Here is a 25878-nt window from a genome sequence, read left to right as displayed (position 1 = left end):
AAACGTTTTTTTTTTTTTGTTCAAACGACTAATTATCGTCACCGTAATATTAATATTGACGATCAACAATAAATTATTATTATTATTGCGTCGCGACTAATATTACATATCGAGGCGGTCCTACGAGTACAGCAGTCGACTCCTCCTCCACACATCGCAGTACAATAATATCGTGAATTACAATAATATGAACGAAAATCGTATTAAATTGAGATAATAACTGATCTGAACTCAAAGTGTACGAGAATCGCTGTAACTGCGCAGAGAGACTACCGGAGGATAAGTCGACTTTTTTTAGGAGAGCAGACAAAAAGCTCCGCGTGGAAATGTCCGTTTTTTGTGGTAATCTGTTGTTTTCGCACGCTATTTTAAGACGATCGGACTAGCGACTTCGTCCTTTTATGCGGCGCATTTCAATTATTAAATCCTGATGAAATCAAAATCGATAAACGTACGGATTTGAAAGGCACTTTCTAAACAGTTGGCGATGGTTCACGTATTAGAAATGATTATAAATGTACGAAAGACGTGGGTACTATGCATTCGAGATTGTTCTCCTCGCGGACGCGTCGCTCGGGTTATAAAATGCAAGTAATGCGGCGCCTTTAAATAATGCAGATTGGTTGGTGGGGACATCCGGGGCACCCACACGCACCCACTGGTAGACAATCCACAACGAATACGACGTTAAATTATTATTAAAAGGTGGTAGGTGAACACGCGGGAGACGGCTGAGAGCGAGTTGAATAATAATAGGTAGTAATAATAATAATAATAATAATGATAATAATAAGTGGAGAGGCGGCGAGTCACGCGTATTGCAGCGATAACGTAATAATAATAATAATATTATTATTATTATTATTATTAGACGAGTCCGGTGAGTGGCGCCCTGGACACCGCGTTGGGGCTGGTGGACATGGTGTGCGTGATGGTGGACGTGCTGACGGCGTGGTGGTGCTGCGGCGGCGGCTGATGGTGATAGAACAGCGACGGCGGCGGCGGAGGCGGTGGCTGCTGCTGAGGCTGGTAAGCGGACGCCTGCGTGGACGCGGACGTGTGCGGCGGCGTCGGTGCACGGCTGCCACCGCCGCCCCCACCACCGCCTCCTCCGCCACCACCGCCGCCGCCGCCGCCGACCGTTGCCACCGACGTGGCTATACCGCCGTGATGGTGGTGATGGTGGTGGTGGCCGGCGGTCGACTGCTGGTTAGACTCGTGGTACAAGATGGGTACTCGCACTAGTCGCTGGGCCGCGTGGGCCATGTTGGCTGCCTCGATCTCGGCCGCCACCTGGCGCTTCCATTTGTTCCGCCTGTTCTGGAACCAGATCTTCACCTGCGTCTCGGTTAGGTGCAGGGACGCGGCCAGCCCGGCTCTTTCCGAGCTGGACAGGTACCGCTTTATGTCGAACGTGGACTCGAGCTGGAACACTTGGCTCCGGGAAAACACTGTACGGGTCTTCTTCTTCCGCTTACCGCCCGCCCCGCCACTTCCACCGCCACCGCCACCACCACCCCCGCACCCTCCATGGTCCTTTTTACCGGCGTCATCGTCGTCAGGACCGTCGTCCGCCATGTCGTCATCGTCGTCCATGGACACGGCCGCGTTCACCGACTGATCCATGTAACGGCTGCCGCCGCCGCAGTTGCCAACGAACCTTCGCTGGTGGTTCGGCGACCCGGGTCCGCGGCCACCGCCGCCGTCCTCGCCGGTCGACCATCCATCCGGACTGTGGCCGGCCAGCGACGACGTGCCGCCGGTGTTGACGCCCACGCTGTGTGGCGTGCTGGGTCGGCTGTTCTCTTCGTTCGCCGAGCTCGATCCGCCTGAGAACACAGAAAAACAGTTTCCTTCATTAGCCTGGGAAGTTAAGAAGTTTATGGGTACATCGCAATGTGAAGTACTGCGTTATAAGTCGATGGGTAATCGAGGGTGTTTGAGTGGGTGGTTATGGCGGGTGTGGGGTGTGAAGAGTAAATCCCCCAACGGGATCGAGTAGGACTTAAACTATTTGTGCGCTCCCTTATACATTTTACACCCCTGATGTGAGCCTATATGGTCATACATACAGTTATGGTGTATGCGATGTAGTGAGTCGGCAGTGTGTAATGCATATTATAATAATATTACATATTATCTCCTCCCCAAACCGCTATCATTATAGGTTAGTGCAGACATTTACATTTTTCAATTCGTGGTTTCTTTTGTAATCGAAGTGTTTTGATAATTTACAGAAAAAAATAGTCGAGAAAAATATTTGATTTTTTAATATTGAGTATAATAGTCATAAACATAACTTTTCCGAATAATTATTATTATGCACCTAACAATAAAAGCGTTTAATCTATGTAGTCATCTATTTATTTGTATTCTAAATGGATAGTTTTTGAAGTGTTGCGCTTGAACATTCTAAAACTGTTTTGTGGCACTGCGAGAACATGAAAAGGTTGATAGCTACATTGGTAGCCGACTCTCTCTCTCTATATATATATATATATATATATATGGGTACTTATAAGTAGGTACAGTAATTAATACGACGTTCATAGGCTTCAGTGGCGTCAGACAATTTCGAATTTCCGCTCACCCTATAAATATGTGGCCGTATATTATTAAAATATATGATATTCTATTATGTATTACTGTACACTTTGAAATTTTGTTTGAAATCTTTGAAAATGGAAATGTCTAAATCCCAATGTTGTACCCACCCATCCATCGACCCATATTCATCCCACTCTCTAGCCGATGTTACGCCGTCTTATAAGATCTGCAAACATAAACTGTTTATGATAAACATATTGTTAAAATATTAAATACGTACTGCGGGTGTCTAATGCGATGATAATATATTGTTTATAGGGTAGTGCGCGCGTAAATCGTTTTATTTCCTCTCGTTCGTGAGACTGCTTGCACTTAAAATCAGCTTTGAGATTCCCCGCAGGCTACTCTAAATTCACAGTATGTAGCATATTGTGTGTCCGTGATGTACTTTATATAGGTACGATCGGTATTTATATATACAATATGTAAAGAGCTGGAATATAATATTTAAGCTTTCTGAAAGCCGGAGCTAACTGCATGGACGCAGATCTCGTAGAAAATATTAGGGAGGGGGGGGGGAGTTTTTAAATATTTGATAGGGTACGTATTTTATAGCTATGCGGGCTGTGCCACCTCCACATCCCCAATACATTTACTGAAACAATCTTTTTTAGCAGAACCAGAGAATAATTATAATTTATAACAAATAAAAAAAAAACATTTATTTAATACCAAATGGCTAATACCAATGTATCTATAATTTATTATCAACTCATAGTTATTTATTACCTAATAACTATAAATTAAAGATATAATTCCTTTTTTTGAGACATGGTTGTATTATTTTATCTGCATAATATACTTTAGGCAGTTTGCTATTCCACCTGCGTTTATTAGTATGGATATTAGTAGTTTTGAGAATTAAATTGGATGAAAAGAATGAATTATTCTATAGACTATAATCAGTATAGAGTGGTTCCAGGTCAAAATATCTCCGCAAAAATTTCTCCGGTCAAAATATCTCCAGTACAAAATATCTCGGGTACAAAGTATCTCCTGTTAAAAATATCTTTAATGCAAAATATAAAGAATATTATTGGTAAAAAATATATTATTATATTGTATTTTATAATAATACTGATATCTAAAATTTCTAAAATTTCAAAGTTTTTGTGACAAATATTATTGTATACACTTAAAAATCACTGTATTATCCTTGTAATAAATAATAATAATAACATGTTACTTTAAAAATAACATATTATGATTACAATAACATATTTTTAAATATTAAAATATTTTCATGGGAGAAATTTGTATTAAAGATATTTTAAATCGGAAATATTTTGTACCGGAGATATTTTAAATCTGAGATATTTTGTACTGGAGATATTTTAAAGTGGTGATATTTTGTCGGAGAGATTTTGACCGGAGATATTTTTGAGGAAAGATATTTTGACCGGTCACCGTATATAGTTAATAAAAATCGATTTTGTTTGAACATATTTTGTCATAAAATAAAAAAGATATACCAACAATTATAAAGAAATATGGCCAAATATGGTGTAAAGTATTATATTGTTGTCTCGTTTTTTACCGACGATTTTTGAGAACGAATTTCGTCACGGTAAACCGCACGTACGAATTTTAAATTTATCCGTTACATTTTACAGCTAACGTAAATCGAATGCCTCGGTAGGTGAAAAAAAAAAATACATGCAATATGTCACGATGTTAGAAAATCCGATTTCATCGAATCTCAATCGATCTCAAGTGTAATGAATGGTACCCTGGTCAACAATATCATGACGGGTACCAACTGTATATTTTTATAACGCAATCGAAAGCATGACACTATGACTATGATAGTCATTTTTGCGACTGTTTGATGGTTACCATTGTCCTGACACGCTCATGATAGCATCTTACACGATAACAATAAAATACCGTGTTTTAACTTTTATTTAACCATTTGAGCCTGGCTTTAAACGTTTAATTGCATTATGTATGCAATGAGCGCGTTCGTTGTCAAATAAAATATTTAATAAATAAAATATAACTCTATTGCATAACAACCATCGTTATCATTTCAACATCGGTTTTTTATAAACATCATAACGATAGTAGTTGGTAGCCGTAAAACTATTATTATTATTATTATTAGAGTAATATTATTATTTATTCATCGCGTGAAAACATATTCTGTCAAACATTTAACCCACAACACGCCATGAACATTAGGGGGGAGCTTAGGGATGCTTAGCTCACCTAAAAACTCCCGAAGCCAGCCCCTCAAAGCATTTCCTAATTTGACCTAGTAAGTACAATAATTTATTTTAATACGTATGTTAATTGATATTTCTAGCTATTAATATAATCATCGAGTTTCATAGTTGGACTTTACGAGGTACAAAAGTATAAATTGAAGCATAGTCCCTATATGGTATATATATATATATATGCAACAATACTGTAGTAGTATATCGTTGAAATTCAATAAAAATCACATATTATGTTATGTATATGGGTGTATCCGGTATCGTGCATGTTTTATGTAAGTACATACCTAGTTATATGTGTACGCGTGAAAGAATATTGCACATGTTTGCATGGACTTTAAACCATGATTTTTAAATCACTTGGACGGTTTCTCCATTTAATGGTTTACAAAGAAAGGTTTCGTAGACACGTATATTACGTATAGGTAGTTCCAATACTGGCGTTGTTCGAGAACTTCGGGTTTAGGCAACTTAAAATTACTTTAGTACAACATGTATACATACCATGATATTATTACTAAGCATAAGCAGGTCGAATATCGCGTTAAAACTAAAGTATATAATATGTGTAATCCTCAACGGTAATCAACAACAATACGGACAACAGCAATATAAAACAAATTAAAAAAAACGAAGAAACCACTTAACTTTAAGAAATATGACGACAATTATATACCCCGTACAACATTTCAATAGTATAGTAACAAACAAGTTTACCTAATACAATTATAAGCTGTGACAAGTAATAAGTAGGTAAAGGTCAAACGGCGTTGGATAAAATAAAATTTATTAATAAGAAAAAGAGGGGTCCAATCCAAATTAGCTTGCGCCATGCAACGATGTGGAAGAAAGTCCGATTTTCATCATGATTAGTGAGTGAATTGGAGACGTAGAAAGTAAAAGAATAAAGCTATAACTGTACTAAATATTAACCCAACTTTTACGAACCATGATTTGTATTATAATATTAAAACATTAAAATTAATGAAACATTAAAATTACAATTAAAATTGTTAGTATCTTCTAACCTGTAGGTTAATAATAATGCCGTAATATATTTCTTAGGTTCAGGGCTTAAAACCGGTAACCGGTTTGTAGCGAAAACCGGTAAAAAACCGTAAATTTGAGAACCGAAAACCGATAACCGCTTTTAGTTTTGGAATGCTGGAAGCGGTTATTGGTTATCGGTAATCATGGTAAATATCTAAATATTAACATCAAAGCGGTTACCTCGTATTTTCAATCCCGGTTTTATAACCAAAACCTATTCCCGACCAAAAAATTAACGGTTTTTTTGTGGAATTTAATACTTGAGTTATGTCATGATTACAATGTTGAATTTAATTTCCCAGCTATTTTTAAATTTTTTTCCCCAATTAATTGCCGTCGAGTATTGCTTATCTGTTATGAATATCACATATATATAGGTATAATTGTATAACTATATATTATAAATATTAAATACCATCATAAACATCGTCGTCGACCGCCGTCCTCGCGCGCTGATTCCTATTGGCTATTACGAAATAGTTGGTGGAATAGGGGCTTAGTCCATTTAGTATTTAGTATTTACGATATTTTAATACTGTCGTCTACTCGTCTGTCACAATTTATATTTTATACATTGGTCAATGATATTATTTTGAAGTTGTTGTTTAAAGTGTTTAAAGTGGTTAAGATTTAAATTATTTAAAGAATAACCACATATTATATTATACACGGAAATTAAAAATGAAGAACCCGGTTCTTGAAATGTATTTTACGTATGATATATATAAAAACAGTAGTAAATGTAATGTAGTGGGATGTACCAAGTATATATCTGGCAAGCATTCATCAAACTTGGAGAAACACATTTTTGCCCTTCACAAAAATGAGTACAAAGATTTAACGCAGGCCAAGTTGGCCAAATCATTATACTTTGTTTTGGATACATTAATAAATAGTTTAGTATTAAATTATAACTCCCAGTGCCCAAACCCTCCTGGTTCTGCATTTGTTATTTTAGTGTTTGCTCCAAAGGTCGGTCCGAAGGCTAGCGTAAAATGCTCGATCTGCAGACCCAGGTTTTGGAGTACTGTAATATATACATTGTACAATATAACCAAAAAGTTCTGTGTCAATGTATCACTCTTAGTGTCATCTTGGAAAATTATTATATTTAATTTCGGTTTTTAACGGTTATAAATAAAAAAATTATAACAATACAATTTTTTTATGCAATTTATTTTTTTGATTTATTAAGATCGCCATTATCTTGATCATATGTTTTAAACTTTAAAGCAGTTAAAAAATAAATATTTAAATTGAAGGAAATTTACTAAATTAAAGCATATTAAGTTTTTGATTTTGTAATAATAATAGTACCCACGAATGGCCTAAAAAAATTGTTTTAAAAATATGATTGAAAAATTTTAAAAAATGATTTTTAAAAACCGGTTTTAACCGGTAACCGATTACCAAAAAACCTTATCAACGGTTTTTAAACGATTAACGGTTATCATAGTGTTTGAAATATCTTTAAAGAAACGGTTACCTGTTACCAAAATATCAAAGTAAACCGATAACCGGTTACCGGTTTTCAAAAATTTTCGGCTCCTATCGGAGCCGATTACCGACTTTATTAAGAACGGTTTTAAGCCCTGCTTAGGTTACGTTAGGTTTCCGACATTTTAATCTTACCTATGACCTAATAACTAAAAAAGCTATCTAAAAATGCAACGGAACCAAAGGTTCTAAAATAATTGTCGATAAATGATAAAATTGTACCTATATACCGATGGCCGATGCTTTTGAATATACCGTTTCATGTACCTGGTTAATAATTGCCGCCATTATAGCCTTTAGGTACCTACAGTGTGACAATGACAAATCGATACCCAAATCGACTACGATAAATATATTTTTAAATAATAAAACGCTGCACCTACACAACGAGCGCCAAAAATACGTACATGTAAGCCGTATTTATGAGTCCTCATTCGCGGGTACGCACCAATGTTTTTTATTATTATGTGCTATACTGTATAATAATATAATACCTATGTATACGTAAAACAATATTATATTAATATATCCACGACCGTTTCATATGACATATATCATCGCGTGTATAGTAGGTCATCGTTACAATTATCGTTCGCCTCGAACCGGATGCGCACTTCCGCGTCAATATAGACGCCCGATGTATACACGTCATGTAATAATTATAATATCCAAATACAAATGCGACAAATATAATATTATAATATTATTTTGTGTCTATTGTAATCATAAATGCGATGCGTACGATACATAATTTGCGTAATGCCGGGACGAGCGCATACGGCCGATTACGGACGTTTAAATATCGAGTGTCGCAGATACAAGTCGATTAGGCTAATGAAACGGTAATAATAATACGGGGTGGGCGTGTGTGTGCGACGAGGGGGTAAGATACTACGGTCTAGTATTGTGTCACGTCATGTCGAAACAATAGAATATAATACGCACAACAATATGTACGATATGTGTATATTTTTGTATTATTATGAACACACATATATATATATATGTAGGTACAGGGTGCGATCGATAATCTGTTGATTTTATACTCAATAATAATAATATTACGTTGGTTCTATAGTGCGTCTAGTCGATTACCTGTATATTATACGTAGACATACACATGGCCGTGAATATGTACAGACTGATCGGATTATTCGCGACGTCACGAAAATGGCGGACGTTCAGCAGTGGTTTCTACCCAATAATATAATAATAACACAACATCCCTTGTGCAGCTATATTATATTATATACGGTATAAAAGTGAAGCGATTCTTATTGACATTTTCAAAGCGACCGCGGCCATCGGGTTTTATACTAGTGATTTATTTTTTTTTTACTAAAAACATTCCGTTAATATCTGCAGTAATTCGAATTATTCCGAGCCATCTGCAATCGTGTACCATGTCTGTTGTCGTACGTCACTATACTCGGGACACCCTGTATGCGATGATATCATTCGGATATAATTGTTATTGCGCAGACGAGTATTTCACAATAAATTATAATAATATAATATAGCTGTGTGGCTCGTGTGTGTCGGCGGGGCTCGCCGGGACCGATCTAAAACGCGAAGCCGTATACCCTACGAGGCGGCGGCGGCAGCAGTTTAAAACGAAGCCTCTGAAGGTATTCACGTGCAAAGCGAAGCCTTTCGTCACTGTGCGATTTATGCTCTGTCATATATTATGTACATAACACAGTACGTCATATATCGTAGGTCCTATGTATATATTATGTACCTCGGGACGGGTATGTGTACAGCGATTGCGTGCGGTGGCGGTGCGTGCCGATTAAACCGTGGGCATTCGGGTAGTCGGGTGTGTGTGTGTGTGTGTGTGTGTGTGTGTGTGTGTGTGTGTTCGAACACGGAATTAACCGGGTAATCGGTATGGAATCACCGGTACGCAATATGCGAAACGAAAAAATTCCTCGGGCGGGCGGACGAGTATTATATTATAATACCTATCCGTAACTCTCGCCGCATACAATTTTCACGACGAGCAATGCACCCCGCCCACCCCTAGTCGCGGGAGACGATCGAAAACAATATCCGTCGGCCCGTTTACATCGATAACGCCTAGTACCCATACGCATAAAGGTACTGTATATAGTTTGCACGGGTTGGGTCATACGCATATATCATATATATGTTATATAATATTATTATCGTGTGTGTTCGTGTGCTACATTAATATATGTATACATGTGAGCGAGCACTTAAATGTGTCGCCGCCGTTCGAACACCACCACCATCCCCCCCCCCCCCATGACAAGTACGTCGCGTGCCCGCGAATCGACCCAAATTATCGCGTCCCGCTATTACTCCGGACGCGCTCGTAGATCGCGTATCCGTATAAATGACGCTCCGCCGGAATCGCCGCGATACAGGCAATACCTTTCCAGACCTATTGTGATACATATCGGATTTCAACCGCGTTTTTACGATGCGGTGTCGTGGGCGACGCGTATACGACACAACGTTACATTGACGAATAATATCTGCATATTAATATTCGTTTATAACGTAATATACGTGTACGGCGTGGCCAGTACCTATTGCAAAAGACGCATTTCAAAGTATTCGAGTGCAGATTCGAGTAGGTACTTAAAAATATGTATTTGAATGATTTTACTCGAATGCTCTTGATCGAGTGATTTGCGACTGGCTATACTGCCTTGCGACGTTGATCCCGAAAAAACTGTGATCGACCGATGATTTATGCGTAATATATATAGGTACCTGCGATTATAAATGGACAACGTCATCTGCACACTGTTATTCATGATATTTGAAATTGATAAATTTCAATTATTATGCATTCTCGTATCGTGCCTGTCCATAATCTATGACGAGGAAATACAATTCGATGACGATAAAAATTGTTGATGAAATAACAATCAATTAGCTATATAATATAGTTAACTAGTTTAATTGAATTTTCCGATTTTTTTTTTTTTTTAGTAATCTGTTAATATGACTTGGTAGCAAGGATTTAAGGTTAAAGGCCTTAGATACTATTTACAATATTATGATATACTGTTTACAATTTTTATAGAGTTTACATTATGAAAAATTAATTTAACAAATACAATTATATTTTGACTAAGAGAATAGTTAATTTTAAAATTTTGAGAATTTCTCTATTTTGATCTGGGTTTGGTCCGATGTATAGCTTTGTTATTATCAATAGTACAATACATTTATAGTTAATATTATAATAATGACCTATAATACTGCACTGACCCGTTCAAGTCTAATTTATGTAGGTATAATATAATGTTATGGATATTTATTGAAATGAATGAATTTTAAACTATTCATAATATAATAACATACCCATAATATTATTATTAACCTTATAAACTTTAATTAAGCCACCAATAAATCATGTAGAGATTTATTGCACAATTCTCGACGACAGATGACAGTCCTGTACTGTACCGTCTATATTATAATTTACGGGAAACGATGAAGAAAGTTTTTTTTTTTTGACGAAAACTTTCTTGACTATATTCTGTCCTTCCGTCGTACATGAAGATAGTAATGCGATAAGAAAGTCGAAACAAATTTGAATTTGTTATGCAGCTTACATGAAATCAATCAACTCACTTTTTAAAATGTCTACTTTTATCTTTAAAATGTAAACAATCAAGAATCATTAAACAATAAAGCAAAGACAAATACCTACTCCACATTTCCACAACGACGTTATAGCAGAATTTTGTTCATTTGATCATTTTATAACGGTTTTACTAGATTAAAATGCAGTAAAACGTATTAGGTGCAGTTCTGGTTTGGTCAATATAGAATCGGTTCAGAGAAAGACGTGGAAGAATAAAAAACAAAATATTTAAATCAAATTAAAAATTAATTTCAAAGTGGGATAATCGTGATCTCGAGTAAACTTCGTAATGAAAATAAATAATATTTTTATGTGATTTCTTCTCGCAGAAGTATAAGTTTTACCGAAACAATATACCAAAAACACATATGGAAATGACTAATGAGTACAAAATATTACTATAGTACGTATATACAATTATAGTTGTGATCTCTGCAAATCTATTATTGTCACACGAAAGTTACATTTATATTATTTACATTTAATGTAACTACTCTAATAAATGAATGATAACACATTTGATGAAAAAACAATTATAATTTAATAGAACAAAAAAGATTGGTTAAATTTACAAAACATAAAAACCATTTGCTCGTGTTTTTTATAAATTACATAACAGAGTTCACTGTAGACAATTATCTATGTGTGTGTGCGTGTGTGTATATGCAGCAACAATATTCGAATGATCATTAGTGTGGGAAGGGCTGATGTAAAATTGTCAGAGTTATAAATTAAAAAGTTTAAATAAACGTATTTTGTCGGCAATTTAAAATCGGTCTGTATCGACCATCGAAGCACGTTATTAGCAATGTCAATTGGTGGTGAATATGGTGCACCTTAAAGGAGTCTCGTTGCACCCTAACGGAGCCTCGAGTCTGCGCTTACACAATAGTACATACAGAGAATAACAGTGTCGGGCTCCTGAAGGATCATCTAACACATTGTACTTACAAGCATGAAAATTATCGTATCAATTAACGATGCCGCACTGGGGTCAAGCAACGTGCAAGCAGTTCGGTCCCCTTGCGACGATGCAACGGGGGAGGGGGGGGGGAGGTTGTTCAATATTATTAGGTTTTCCGCAAAAAAATTTAAGGCACCGTGACTTACCGGTAGGGCTGATGGCGGCCGACAGGGGTTGCGACCACGCGGAGTACCAGTGTTTGTCGAGCGCGCTGGCCGTGGTGCCCGCGATCCCCACGCCCGGATACAGCATGAACGGACTACGGCCCGAAGCAGCTGCAGCTAGAGCTCCAAAGTGGCTCATTAAGCCCAGTCTGAAAAATAAAAAAAACGATTGGCTATTAAACGAGATGCACGACACATACACGCCGAGGAAACAATAATAATATTATAATATATATACAAATAATATTTTATATAAGTATGGCTTTCGATCAACAGTGACACTAATACAATAAGATTATCGCTAAAATGCTTTAAAATATATGTTATTATACTTATTATACATATAAAATAATATTATTAGCAGTGAAAAAAAGTTTCTTTGTTTAAGCTCACACATTATGAGCAGCTGATAATATATATTATATTATATTATATTATATATATTTTCAAACTTTTATTATACACGGCACACAGTACACTTCAAAAAATTTTCAAGGCACACTGACCTTTTTTTTAGATGACAAATTCAATGCAATCGGTAATTTATGGAAAGACCGAGGCACACTTAGTGGTTACTCACGGCATACCAGTGTGCCGCGGCACCCTGTTTGAAAACCACTGCTATAAGTACTCGTGTATTGTACATCACTGTTTTTACATATTATATTTTTTTTAAGTCACACATTTTATTTTATTTTTGTATCATTTTTTAAAATATTGAAAAATGTATAAATGGAATAAAACCCCAAACGTGCAACACTATGTACTGCGAAATGCTAAATTTTAAATCCTGACACAGCGAGACTAATTTCTATGAAATCAGAAATGTATGTAAATAATTGATAGTGGGCTAACAAATGTTAAATGGTTCTTTGTGTTGATCGGTATAAACATGATGTACATTTTCTGAATTTAATTTAAAAAAGCATCATAGATATTGATACTGAATTGGCGAACGAACCTATATAGATTTACGCAACCCCGATGTGTAATTTAATAATTATTATTTCCCCTGAAAATAAAAATAATCGAGAAAAAAACAACTCGTACCTTTAAGAGAGTTAAAAAATATTTTTGTTATGTTTGTTTGTACGGCTTTTCCAATGCTTCCGTGTAAAGCTGCTATTCCCGGTAAGAATATGCAATGAGTTTCGAATGATTATTCGCTTTCAGGCTCGCTGGGACGCATTTAATATTTATATTAAACACTTAACTCATCGTTACACTTGTATTATTCATACGCATACTACTACGGCTTTTCGACGAACAGTCATGCAATATTCCTCGTTGGACGTTTTACAGTCAATAATAACAATAATACTACCTATACGAGCGCGGGGAAGGGGTTCATCTTGTTATTCAGACTGTGAATGCGGATTCACTATTTATGTGCGTTTGAACAAAAGGTGCACGGCCAATAGTATACATTTCACGTACTCATACAAACATATTGAAGTAAAAAAATTGAGCATAATTTTACAAAAAATAGATCGTCATATACGTTTTATTTCCCGAAGAGATTGTATAGAAGCAACAGCGCGAGTGAATTTAATGCAATCAATTCATTAGCAGTGCAGCGGAAGGAAAACAAATTTAATATAGAAAACATAACTAAGTATATTATATTATATTAAAGCACTTTATACATATAATAACAATATTGATCGTATACGTTGAATAAAAACAAGTAAAAAATCAGTCTTCCTATTGTCAGTAATGGAGTGATATATGAATACGTAAGTGTTGTTTTTAAGAACCATAACAATATTCTTTTTAGCCGAAGTTTGCTGTGATCATTGTGACGACGTAGTGGACTACGCATTATACCTATTATTCAATTACATATATGTATTGACATGCCTATAAATATACGTCCTACGTAATAATAACATATACGAGTAGGTACCTACGAAGTAAATAATAATATTATGTTATCATGACTGCCGTCATCTACGCGTGGGTGAAAGTACATAACGTGGTATACATAAACGACTTCCTCTCCAGCTCCGTCCTGAATCCTGCAGGATCCACTATCTACAGCTATATGCTCGTCATCCTGCACACCGCGCGTGTAGGAATATAATAATAATGTTATTATTATTATCATCATCGCATCGTCTACCCGGAAGAACATTATACGAACCACCTGCACTGCGCCATAATATATTATATAATATACAGCTCCGTGTGTGCGCGCGTGTTTGTTGAAACTTTAAGCTAAACAGTTTTGACTTGGGTAAAGTTTAGTTTAAAATTAATATTTAATCGTCCGATAATGGCGCTGGCGCGGGCGTAACAAACTTTCCTCGTCGCGCCCGAGGGGGCGGCGGCGGTGTGTGCCGTAAACAGCGCACCGTTAAAAGCATTTAAACCGTCTCCGCTCGTATAAATATATATATATATATTATATATATATATATATAAGTATATATGTATGTGTATAATCATTTTATTTGTGTGTGTGTGTGTGTGTGTGTGTGTGTGTGCGAACGCGTATAACGCGCTTTGGCCCCGCCAAACCCTTCTCCGGGACACACCCTCCTCCGACCGTTTTCGCCTCGCCATTTTCACCGCCGGAGATGATGACGATATCCCAAAGGCGGCGGCGGCGGCGGCGTCGCTCGTTATATTTTTATTACCCGCTACTTTATTATGATTCCAGCAGCAGCTCATCGAGGGGAAATCGAAATGCCGGGAAATTAGCTGGGTGTACACGCGAAATGAAATTTATGATATTATTATGCGGCTGGTTTGAAGCCGTTTTATTTTTCCCGGAAAAATCGTGGACCGATTCTGGTTTCCCGAGCCAGGCAGCGAGGGCCTCGACAATAGTTTATCGGGCCACCACCGGTTCGAAAAATCACGATATCATTGAACTGTTTGAGATCTAAAAATCTGGTTCTCCGCGGAATAGGCAAAATATTATTGTTACGATTTCCGGGGCTCTGCGAAATCCTTTTTGAACGGAAAACAAAGTAAATTGTGTCATTGCTTAAAAAACACAACAACCGATAATTAATAAAGTAAATCATCGTGCAAGATAATATATTATAGTGTGCCTATTCGACTATTCTATTTAGGTTATATACCTTTAATCTCGGGCAGGGTTGTGTATATTGATCAGTCGTATTAAACGCATGTAACGTTTCACTTGATTAAATTAACGGCAAATGTATAATGTTATTTGTGCACAAAGAGGTACCTACACGGTTACACCTAACCTCTATACAATTGATAACTCGCTCTCTATGCGTTTTGTTTTTCATTTCAAATCCATTGAAATAAATAATAATACATAACTACAAATAAGGTTAATCGTAACGATGTACCTAAAGTTAAACTATTCAATCGTTGGTTAAATCAGGAATACCTATGTACTTGTCCCGCAGCATTTGAAGCGATAGTTTATTAATATACTGTCTATGTACAAAACAGACATTTTTATCAAACTATATTATACTATATTACTTATACTTTTGAAACTTGTTTAATATAATATGTGATAAATAGTTAGGTATATATGTCATGATATTATTTTCCGAAATTCAAATATTTGTATTTTGACATTAACAAAATATTATATATTCAAGAATATCTTTAATAGTTAAAGCAGTTAATTAATTATTTTAAACAATATGAAGAAAAAAAAATATTATTTCGTTGACAATTTGAAACCTTTTTAAAACAGCGATAAAAATTATATACCTATTTACTCATAAATAATAAAACGCGTAATCATTCAGGCTGGATTACCGTCATATACGAAGGTTTTTATTATTAATGGATGAGTACTGGCCGGGATGTAAAATGTATTTATTACCACTAATACACTATAAAACGTTACGTACATGCGTGCGTATATTGTATTCAATTAAATGCTCGAGTACATAATATTTACGTGTGTGCATTAAAATATTTAAAGTTATATTACGGTTACACGCGTTTTAACTTTTAATATAATATGTATATCTACTAATTTATATAGAAATACATATTTTAAGTACACGCATAAAATTATTTTAATTCCTTTTACTACTGCTGTATATTATGCAACCTAACCTTGGATAACGATTTGCAAAAATAAAGTCACATTGGAATACCGAAATTGTAATAAAAAAAGTATGATAAAACAATACCATGAGCAATTGCTTTCTGCCCATTTAAAGTTAAATACTATTATTATATAATAATATAAGTAGTGACAACTATTGACATATTGATATGGACATGAACATTTGTCTAAACCGTATAGTCGCTGCTTGTATATCCTACACAAAAAAAATTATTATTCAACTGTAAACAATAATAATATAATGTTTTCATCATAATACCGACGACACTATAATATAATATGATAGCACTAAAAATTACAAAACCGAGTGTAAGTCCATAACCCATTAATCATTTATCGACAGAAACATTTGCAGTACCAAAGTGATATTATGATTTTTCTTTTTTCTTTACTATGCTCACTCTCAAACGCCACCAATCACAACACTAACAGAAGTTCTAAAAAAAAGTTCTGATTCGGAACTGCGGCAATTCACATTTCACCGTTTCGGCACAGTAAGAAAAAAATTACATTTAAAAAATATGCAACCCGTTTCAACTTATACTATTATATTGTAATAGGCATAACCTATATAGGACAATATTGTTAATCATTATAATATTAATACCTAGTTATGACTATTATATTAATTATGACTTTTTCGCTATCCTATAATTGTATCAAATATTATTGTTATACAGTAAGTAAGGCAAAGCACAAATGCTTAGCTGCGCTTAGTATTATAGCGGGTAATTATTATTATTTTGTGTTCATCTATCACCACAATACATTATAACTATTATATTTTACTCATACTTAACGATTTAGTTGTTTTGTAAATCCCTCCATAATACAGCTTTAGATGTGGGTGTGTGTTTTCAAATATTTCCCAATTTTCAATAGAGAAAACAGCGGTCCACAGACGCACTGCAGTTCCATAATAAATTTTAAAACCCATCTTATAGCGGCCATTGGCTGAAGCTGATATTTTATTATAAAAAAAAAACACACACACAATCAAGTGTATAGCTTTCAAGTAATAATTATAAAAAAAATGATGCGGTGAGTGTCGCCATCATATAGCCTATAAGTACCAACGCAGAAACGCCGTTATTTGGCCGCCATTTCAATCACCGAACTTTGCTTCTATTTTTTTACGCTCATCCTTACACAGTTACACCTATGTACGCAGATAAACCTTTATGTACACAATTATTATATACACGCTCAATCGATTCTTCTCCAGAGCACACGTAGAAAACGGAACGCAGTCGTCGTCAGAGCATAATATGACGTCGTCGTCACCGCGATTGACGCCGAAGAGTGTTAACCACGCGAATAATAATTAAACGCCTTTCTATTATAATGTGTGATTTAACGGGGAAATATTATAACGGCTGTTTCAATACACCAAGGACTATCCTACAGTCGGGTGCCACTCGGCTGTTAACTGCGATAACTTATATTGACATATCATACCGCAATACAAGTATATAGCTCGCAATAATTCGATTGGCCGTCAAAGGAATAATAACATACGTATACAAATATGAAATGCATCCTATATCGTAGCATTAAGTATATTATATTATATACATATAAATATAATATGCAGATAATACCCCGTTGAGTACCCATATTGTACAATACATAATATTATTATACAATAAACTCAACGATAATACCTATTACAGGCGATCCTCGGGCATGTATATACCTACCCACCTATTGAACGGCTGGGTGCAGTGTGTGTTTGCGTCCGAATATAATATGTATATATATATATATATATATATAACTGTACGCACTCTGCGGAGCAGCGCATCCGAGGGGGGTGGGGGTACAGGGGATGGGGGTTGAAACGGGGACGAATCGAATGGGTTTGTCCGTCGGTCGGTCGGTATAGATGTATCTATACAGACACCGATGTACGTACGGGGTACGGTGCTACTGCAGCAGGGGTGTCCCGGAGGGTTATCGACGAATTCCTGGCGAACACGCCTGCAGCACCCCCCCACCACCACCCATCGCGTTATATCCTCTATTCCCGTGCCGCCGCCGCCGCCGCCGCCCAAAGCACGGTGGAATTTATCGCCGTCACAAATGGCTGCCGCCGCCGCCGCCGCCGCCGCCGTTTGCCAATTATATCGGGCGCGTCCGGCTTTACTGACAAATGCATTAGCCGTAATTGATAGTTATGATTGCGCGCCCGCCCGCCGGCCCGCTGAATCGCGCGTATCGCCCATCATATAGTAATATTTTATTTTATACTATTATTATATCGTATTCGTCCCATATCCCATATCCGAAATTATCTCGCTCACGCATACGTGCGATTTCCCCCCCGCCGAAAATTTGTGATGATATCAATATTATTATAGTCCATCAGACTTCGCGTCGAACCTCGGACGGTGTTCATCGGTATCTTATATTATATTCGATGGAATATTGTGATGTTATATAATTTATTATACTATAATAAAATTGTACCGCATTTTAGTTTTTCTCCGTCACTTCGACACAAAAACGGTTATTATTATAACCAAGCCGAGAAATTAATTCGCAGCGCACTCGTAATACTACTATGACGTAGTTATATTATCGTGATGATATAATATTATAATATACACGCTCAGCCTCGTTATGTTTTCGACGATTATGTTACTATTATTTGCGTTATTATGTTTTCCGGGTAAAACGTCAGCGTGCTAACTCTAGTATTATATTGAATATCAAAATATTATTATTAAAATATAGATGCCTCCTGAAAGGCTTTTCGCGTCTAATTACTTTGTATTATATTTTTTCAGAGTATTTTAAATGATAAGACTTTTATTAAATACACCAACTTTAAACCACAATCACAATATTATTATAATGTTTTCAAAGTGTTTTTTTTCGTTTACAAAGAATATAAATAATGTATAGCTACATTCGAAGTCACTGTTTTATACATTTTTCATTTACAAACAGCAAAATACAAATTAACTGAATTATAAAAAGTTCATAAACGTCACAGTATTTTTTTCATTCATATAATTTATGACACAATAATAATAATATTATTATGTATTATACCCCTTTATTTTCTATTAGTTCACTTTAGAAATTACATTATCCATTGTTTATTATTGGTACTTATTTATTATAGTATAAAAATACTAAATAGGTAAGTGCTTATAATATATTTTACAATTTAAATTCTTAGTACATTGTTAGCTAAAGATATTAATTGTGATGACAAAATACCGTCGTTATATCAATTATAGGCACCTACTATTATGTGTTATTTGAAGTGCTTTATGAATCAAATATATCTGTAAAAATGATTTGAATTGGCTAATAATTTACAGAACTTGAGTAAAGTGCAATAAAAAACATTAAATATGTTTCAAAATAATATTATTTATATAATATATTAAGTAGAAAGTTGTACGTTCCATATATTCATTACTATCCTATTGAATCTAGTAAACCAATACGGTTTCATAAGTATAAAACAAATAAAATAGATATGCAATTTTCTAAAGTAGTATTGTTATAAGACTAGTTATGCCACGTTATAAATTATTGTTTATTTGAATTAATATAAATTAAATTATATGTTTTTTTATAAGCACAGTGGTTTAATTATTATTGTTAAACTGTTACTTTTATTAATAATTGACAGGACTTCTAATTAAGGATTTACATAGTATTACCTAATAGTTGGTACGTACTCTGGAGTGAGTACTAACACTAATTTTAGTTAATAATATCTGATATATTATAATGTAATACCTAGCACAAATAAAACGATTTCATTTTGAGTATTGTGATAATACCGTTAAATGTTAATGTAGGTAAGCGAATTAGTTAAATATATTTTTCAAAGCAACATAAGTCTATGTTAATATTTTTTTTCAATACCTGTATACTATATACATAACAATATAGATTGGTAGGTATGAACTATAAGTACAAGTTTACAACTACCATTAGAATTAAAGAACTTAAATTTAATATTATATCATACGTATTATTACGATAAAACTTTTGAACGACCGGCAATGCAACATAATTAGGTATAAGTCGTCAGATTCAATGAGCGAAGAATTTTGAAGATTTAAAATAAAGCGCAGTAAATATTTTTATTTGTATGAATAATGTTTATACGTATATGCACCGAAAGAACATCTCATCCATCAAACACCATCGTTTGCGTTGGCCAATGCGCTGAAAAACGGCGCGTTGGGTGTTCCACAATCATCGCTATTATACGATGATGAATGTACGATCCCGGTTTTAAACAAATAAAAACATCTAAATCGGTGGCCGGTGCAGTGCCGGTCGATTGTAATTAACAAAATCGGCGTGACGGGGCAATGTTTTAAATAAGTATAATAAAATGTGTGTGTGTGTGTGTGTGTGTGTGTGTGTGTTTGTTTGTTTGTATACAGGAGGAAACTGGATATCAATCGGGCAGACAGGCAGCGGAATAGCTCGTTCGTATTATTTATTATTATTATTTTTTTTTTTTTGTGCAGAAAAGAGAAAAGGGGTCCGTTTTCAATCGTCTTTTGTGAGGACCGGGCGTTCTATTGAGTGCTCGAGCAGCGTTTTTCGTGTAATTAAGAGGGTCGTTTTAAAATAATAATAATAAAAAGTGAATAATAAAAAAATAGTTAAGAGAGCAATTTATGTACCAGTATGGATATATATATATTTATTATATAACACATATATATATATAGGTACTGATCTATATATAGGTATATATTTATACCTATTATAAATGTTAAAAAAACAACAGCAATTCTTGACTAAAACAATTGGGACGTTTGTCACAAAAGAAATAGGAAAACGTTTTAGTAGATTTTTAATCTTTTTGTTGTGCCAGTACAATTATTTATTATTATTCGCATATACATATGGGGTGGCGTGTCGCCGCAGTGTGTGTGGCAAGGAGAATCCGCCGACTCGCGCCGATTATTTTACAAAAACATACACACATAATATAATACGAACAACATAATAATATTATAAACGTTTTTTATAATAGACCTTAAACGGGACGTTTCGACATAATAGACTTTTTATTTGTTTATTAATTATTATTATTATTGTTTTTTTTTTACCAAACCCAATGGAAATTTTTCTAATTTTAAATCATAAACCGATCTTATCGTGGTGAAGTATATAGGTATAATATTATAGTAAGTACCCACCTTCATATGAAACTCGGTGGAATAAACTACGGCATAACAATATTAGTTTGATTTTCACATGAAAAAAAATATATTGTTCAAGTTTCCGTGGTATCGTCTTAAATTCTTGATGTTAGAATTATAGGCATAATATTATTATTGATGACATCATTATTTACGATCGTTTGTAAGTAATCCAAAGTTGTATGAATTTGTACCTCTCCTCTCAGTAAACAATGTTAACACAATTGACATTGATAATTTTAAACACTAAAGTAAAAATATGAATATTTTATCGACGATAATAATAAGCAGGATACGAGTACACATTTGTAGCATAATGAGCTTATAGCCATTAGGACGTACGCATATAAACCTAATAATTAAGTAATCCGTAAGGTAAATATTGTTTATTTTATTTGTTAATCAAATTCATTTTATGATAAAAAAAAAATTAAGGTAAATACCTACCTATATACTACTCGTATTATTATTAGTTAATCATTTATACAAATTTAAGATTTTACCAATGTTATAGAATTTAATATTGAAGTATAAAAATGTAGATATAAAGAAATCAATTTGATAAATATCAGAATCCACTCTCAATTCTTAGCTATTTGATATTATATGAATTTGTCATTTATGGGGATAAAATTACATAGAAAACTACTTAAGACCAGCTATCGTTTTATCTTATTTTTTGTTTTTTACATTATTATGTAAATAGTCAATACAATAAACACAAAATAATGTATATTTAATGTACCCTGATCACCTTTCTGTAAACTTCACAAAAAGTTAAATTAACCTTGAATGATGACAAAATAAATGAAAACAAATTTAAACACAAAGTATTCTGTCAAAACTTTTTATTACGAGTCAAATCACTGAAATTGGGTTATAGCTTACATTTCGTAGGTATAAGTCATTTTAAATTTATTGAAAATATAATATACTAGGTATATATTAATATATAATATAATAACTGCCGACTAGTATGAAAAGACAAAGTTAAAAGATGACGACGGCTGTAAATATATCAAATGTAATTATCATAATTTACTTTATTAACCTTAACACAAAAATAATAATATTATAAACATTTTGTTTAATCCACGTGGTATAAGCTACATTTTTTTTGCAGAAAAAGATGTAATATTGTGTACTTTCGCTATACAATTATTTTTCCGTGAGAGAGAAAATACAAATACACCTAAATATTATACTATATATGTCTATAGTAGGTTAATATATATTTGTAAGTGTTAAATGCAATCGTATACCTACTTAGCCGAGTTAATTTTAATTTACTTTTGATTTCACTCGAATCAGAGATTATTACACATGCTAATATTTAATAAACATACTTATAAGTTATAACACCACATTATACATAGGTATGTCATATAAACATGTGCCCGAAATTAAAAGATCAAAAACTGAGAAAACAACATACACACTATTGCTTGCAGGACACTAGCTATAAAGGCAGTAATGTTGAATGGAATGAAAAATTAGATAAACTTCAAGCTCATAACGACCAAAGAGAAATTCGTTTAAAACATCGCACGTAAAACCAAGACTTTATAAAGACCATTAGTATAAGAATTGGTACAAAATGATTATGTGAACGGAGAAAAAACAGAAACCAACTTAGCAAAGTATAATGGACACCCAAACGTTGGAAAAAAAACATGACAACTTATAAAAGATGTCATTCTAACGCATCTAAGTACAGACTTTGTGCTCAAAGAAAACCCGATCCAATGTACAGCCTTTGGAGAATACAATTATTATTAACCGTCTAGCACTTCCTCGTTTAATACTAACAAACAGAAACTGCCAGAAATCAAAATAATATTTCTTGATCTCCTAGGTTCTCACTATAGGTGGTCAATACGAGAAGACCAACAAGCCGCAAGTACTAAGACTTGTTCATTATATTATATTATAGTAATTAGCTAGAGTTAATTTATATTCTAGTTACGTGTTAACTATGGCTGTACATCATATTTAAACCAACATCAAATAATTTTTAGTACAAACATTATATTATATTATATATTATAGAATATTAACATTGTTAATAAGTTAACAACTTTTAGTCAACGGCCTGAGGCATCTAAATAAAAAAATAATATTTAAAATGTAAAAGACCAATTTTCGAGGGTCACGTTTATTAATGTTTCGTGGAAAAAGTCTATTATGCAACAATGAACAAATCATACTTTGCATTGATACTACTGCTATTATAGTCAAGATATTATAAAATGTTAAAAAACCAATCTTGTCAAAATAATTGTTAGCAATAATAAATTTCGTTATGAACGATAAACGAATATAATTTATAAACTATTATTAACAATTTATGAATGCAAACAAAAAAAAGTATTATTTTAATATTATATACCTGTAGGTGTATGGAACAAAAATTAAATTTTGTTTCGAACAACTATTACCTATATTTACAAGTAGGATATTAAGAAAAATATACTTATTTAAAAGAGCGCACTACTATTTGTCCAAAACGTCATCACTCTAGAGCAAAATATATTCAGGCCAAATATTACCGTTGTTAATGTTGTTTATGCACTTTTTTTACTGTTAATTGAAAATAATAATATGAGTCGTAAAATATAAAAAATGTTTATATTTTCTTATTACATTTTTGTTTTATGTCATTATTGGTACATAAGTATGATTTTACGTAAATATTAAATTAAAAAGTAAAATTTTAGTATTTTACTTGAAACTTAATGATTTTGGGCACCAACGAATTATACATAATATAAAGTATATAATTAATAATCAGTGGTATAATAAATTATATTTTATTATTATGACGTATACTCCTGCAGTATGAATCCAATATTATAATGCTCAAATATGGATAAGAATTAAGAAGTAGACTGTATACTTTTATTTCCATTAATGAGTACAAACAATCTGCCCTTGGGCCTCTATATAATATTATGAATAGGTATACCTATACATATCTTAATCAGTGCTCGAAAATAATATATTGCAGTATAATACATTATACGATAAAAATGAAAGATAATTTTATCACGTTTGGTGTATTAATATAATAATTGGAGGAGTCGAGGGTAAAAGTAGGATTAGCTCACATTGTTAAAGTTTCTTAAAATAAAAGTGCTGTAGTTCAATAAATATTGTTGCAATAAGGTTTGAAAAGGTTTTTATTCAAATATTATACAGTGTTATAAAGGTGTTATTTGAGAATTTACCATTAGCGGATAGAGGTGGTAAATACTTCAACTCCATAAAACAGATCAAGTGATAATAGATTTTCATACCGTATATTTTAGAGCCTCTCTAGACCCATATGTATTGCATCCTCTTACATAAGTAATTTCATATTAAATATCGAATTCCAAGAAAGTAGCACAGGTTTTTAATATTTATAGTTACAACTTGCAAAATAGCAGCGTTTGTGAACAATATTTCAAAAATGTCAGTATAATTACCACCTTTACCCACCGGCCAATTCAGTCGTATAAACTTAAAAAACAAGTGATCGCCGTCGCAGCGGACTCACCTGGATAACATGGCGTGGTCGGCTGCGGCCGCTAGATGAGCGGTGACATCGAACGTGGCCGCTGCAGCGGCCGCGGCCGCTGCTGTGGCCGGCGACACTGCTGCACCCACGCTCCTATGCTGTTTGCCGGCGGCGCCGCCGGGCTTGTCCTTGCTGAGTATGCTCGAAATAGAAAACGACGTATACGGCGGTGCGGCCGACTTGACGGCCGGCGATTCGCGGCCACCAACTCCACCACCGCCTCCGTTGCCCGTCGTCATCGCGGCCGCGGCCGTCGCCATCATCATCGTCTTGCAGGCGGCCGCCGTCATCGGTCCGTTAGCGGCGCCCGTGGCCGGGCTCCGGTCGTTGGTGCAGCACAACTCGTCGTCGTCGTCGTTGCCGGTCACGTCGATGCGCGGGGACTCGGACATGCCGCGGTCGATGTGACGGTCGCGGATATCCGCGGCGGAACCGATGATGACGGAATGTGACGGTAACCGGAACGTTTCGTGAGACGTCGCAAACAAACGGAAAAATCCGTTTTTCCGACAATACCCGTATTCGTGCGCTGTTCGGTTATATTATTCGCACGTGTTGCCGGCACGACGGGTTGGTCTGTAATAATGTATAATATTATTATTGAATACTACTCCGTGGCACACGCGTCGTCGACGTTTTCCTTATAGTTTAATATTGTAATTATGACGAGCGGCGATATGATATAATCCTTCGGCTATTATTATATCACTTATATGATAAATGTTCATCTATAAACACTCGCGCGTATCGTCGTGACGGACCGTCGCGTCGACGGGTATCGAATACGGCGATCGCGGTGAGTAAATCGACCGAGCGATTGAGTGCGTGCGTGTGTGTTCGACGACGGTACGCGCGCGATTGTCGTCGCTGAGCGGTCGGGTGGTTGTACTAACTGATGAGACGACTACGGTTTGCGGTGTCGGAGCACTTAA

At 34.8% G+C, this 25878-nt stretch overlaps 1 protein-coding gene across 1 annotated transcript; it reads right to left on the bottom strand.

The window, feature by feature from the left end:
- LOC111035291 (homeobox protein HMX3-like) lies at positions 1-25878 on the bottom strand. Its single transcript, XM_022316844.1, has 3 exons — positions 24926-25878; positions 12109-12275; positions 1-1829 (listed from the first exon to the last, which is right to left on the bottom strand). The coding sequence occupies exons 1-3, from the start codon at positions 25336-25338 to the stop codon at positions 868-870; spliced, it is 1542 nt and encodes a 513-aa protein (XP_022172536.1). The 5' UTR covers positions 25339-25878; the 3' UTR covers positions 1-867.

Source organism: Myzus persicae, unplaced genomic scaffold (genome assembly GCF_001856785.1).
Source record: "Myzus persicae strain clone G006 unplaced genomic scaffold, MPER_G0061.0, whole genome shotgun sequence".
NCBI classification, from domain to species: Eukaryota; Metazoa; Arthropoda; class Insecta; order Hemiptera; family Aphididae; genus Myzus; species Myzus persicae.
Note: the sequence above shows the minus strand (reverse complement) of the source record. Positions and strands in the feature narration are given on the sequence as shown.

Excerpts from the sequence above, each read along its gene's own strand:
- LOC111035291 (XM_022316844.1), bottom strand. The coding sequence starts at position 25,338 with ATGTCCGAGTCCCCGCGCATCGACGTGACCGGCAACGACGACGACGAC. Across the intron at positions 12,276-24,925 it reads GACCACGCCATGTTATCCAG|ACTGGGCTTAATGAGCCACT; the intron begins GTGAGTCCGCTG and ends TTTATTTTTCAG. Across the intron at positions 1,830-12,108 it reads GGCCGCCATCAGCCCTACCG|GCGGATCGAGCTCGGCGAAC; the intron begins GTAAGTCACGGT and ends CTGTGTTCTCAG.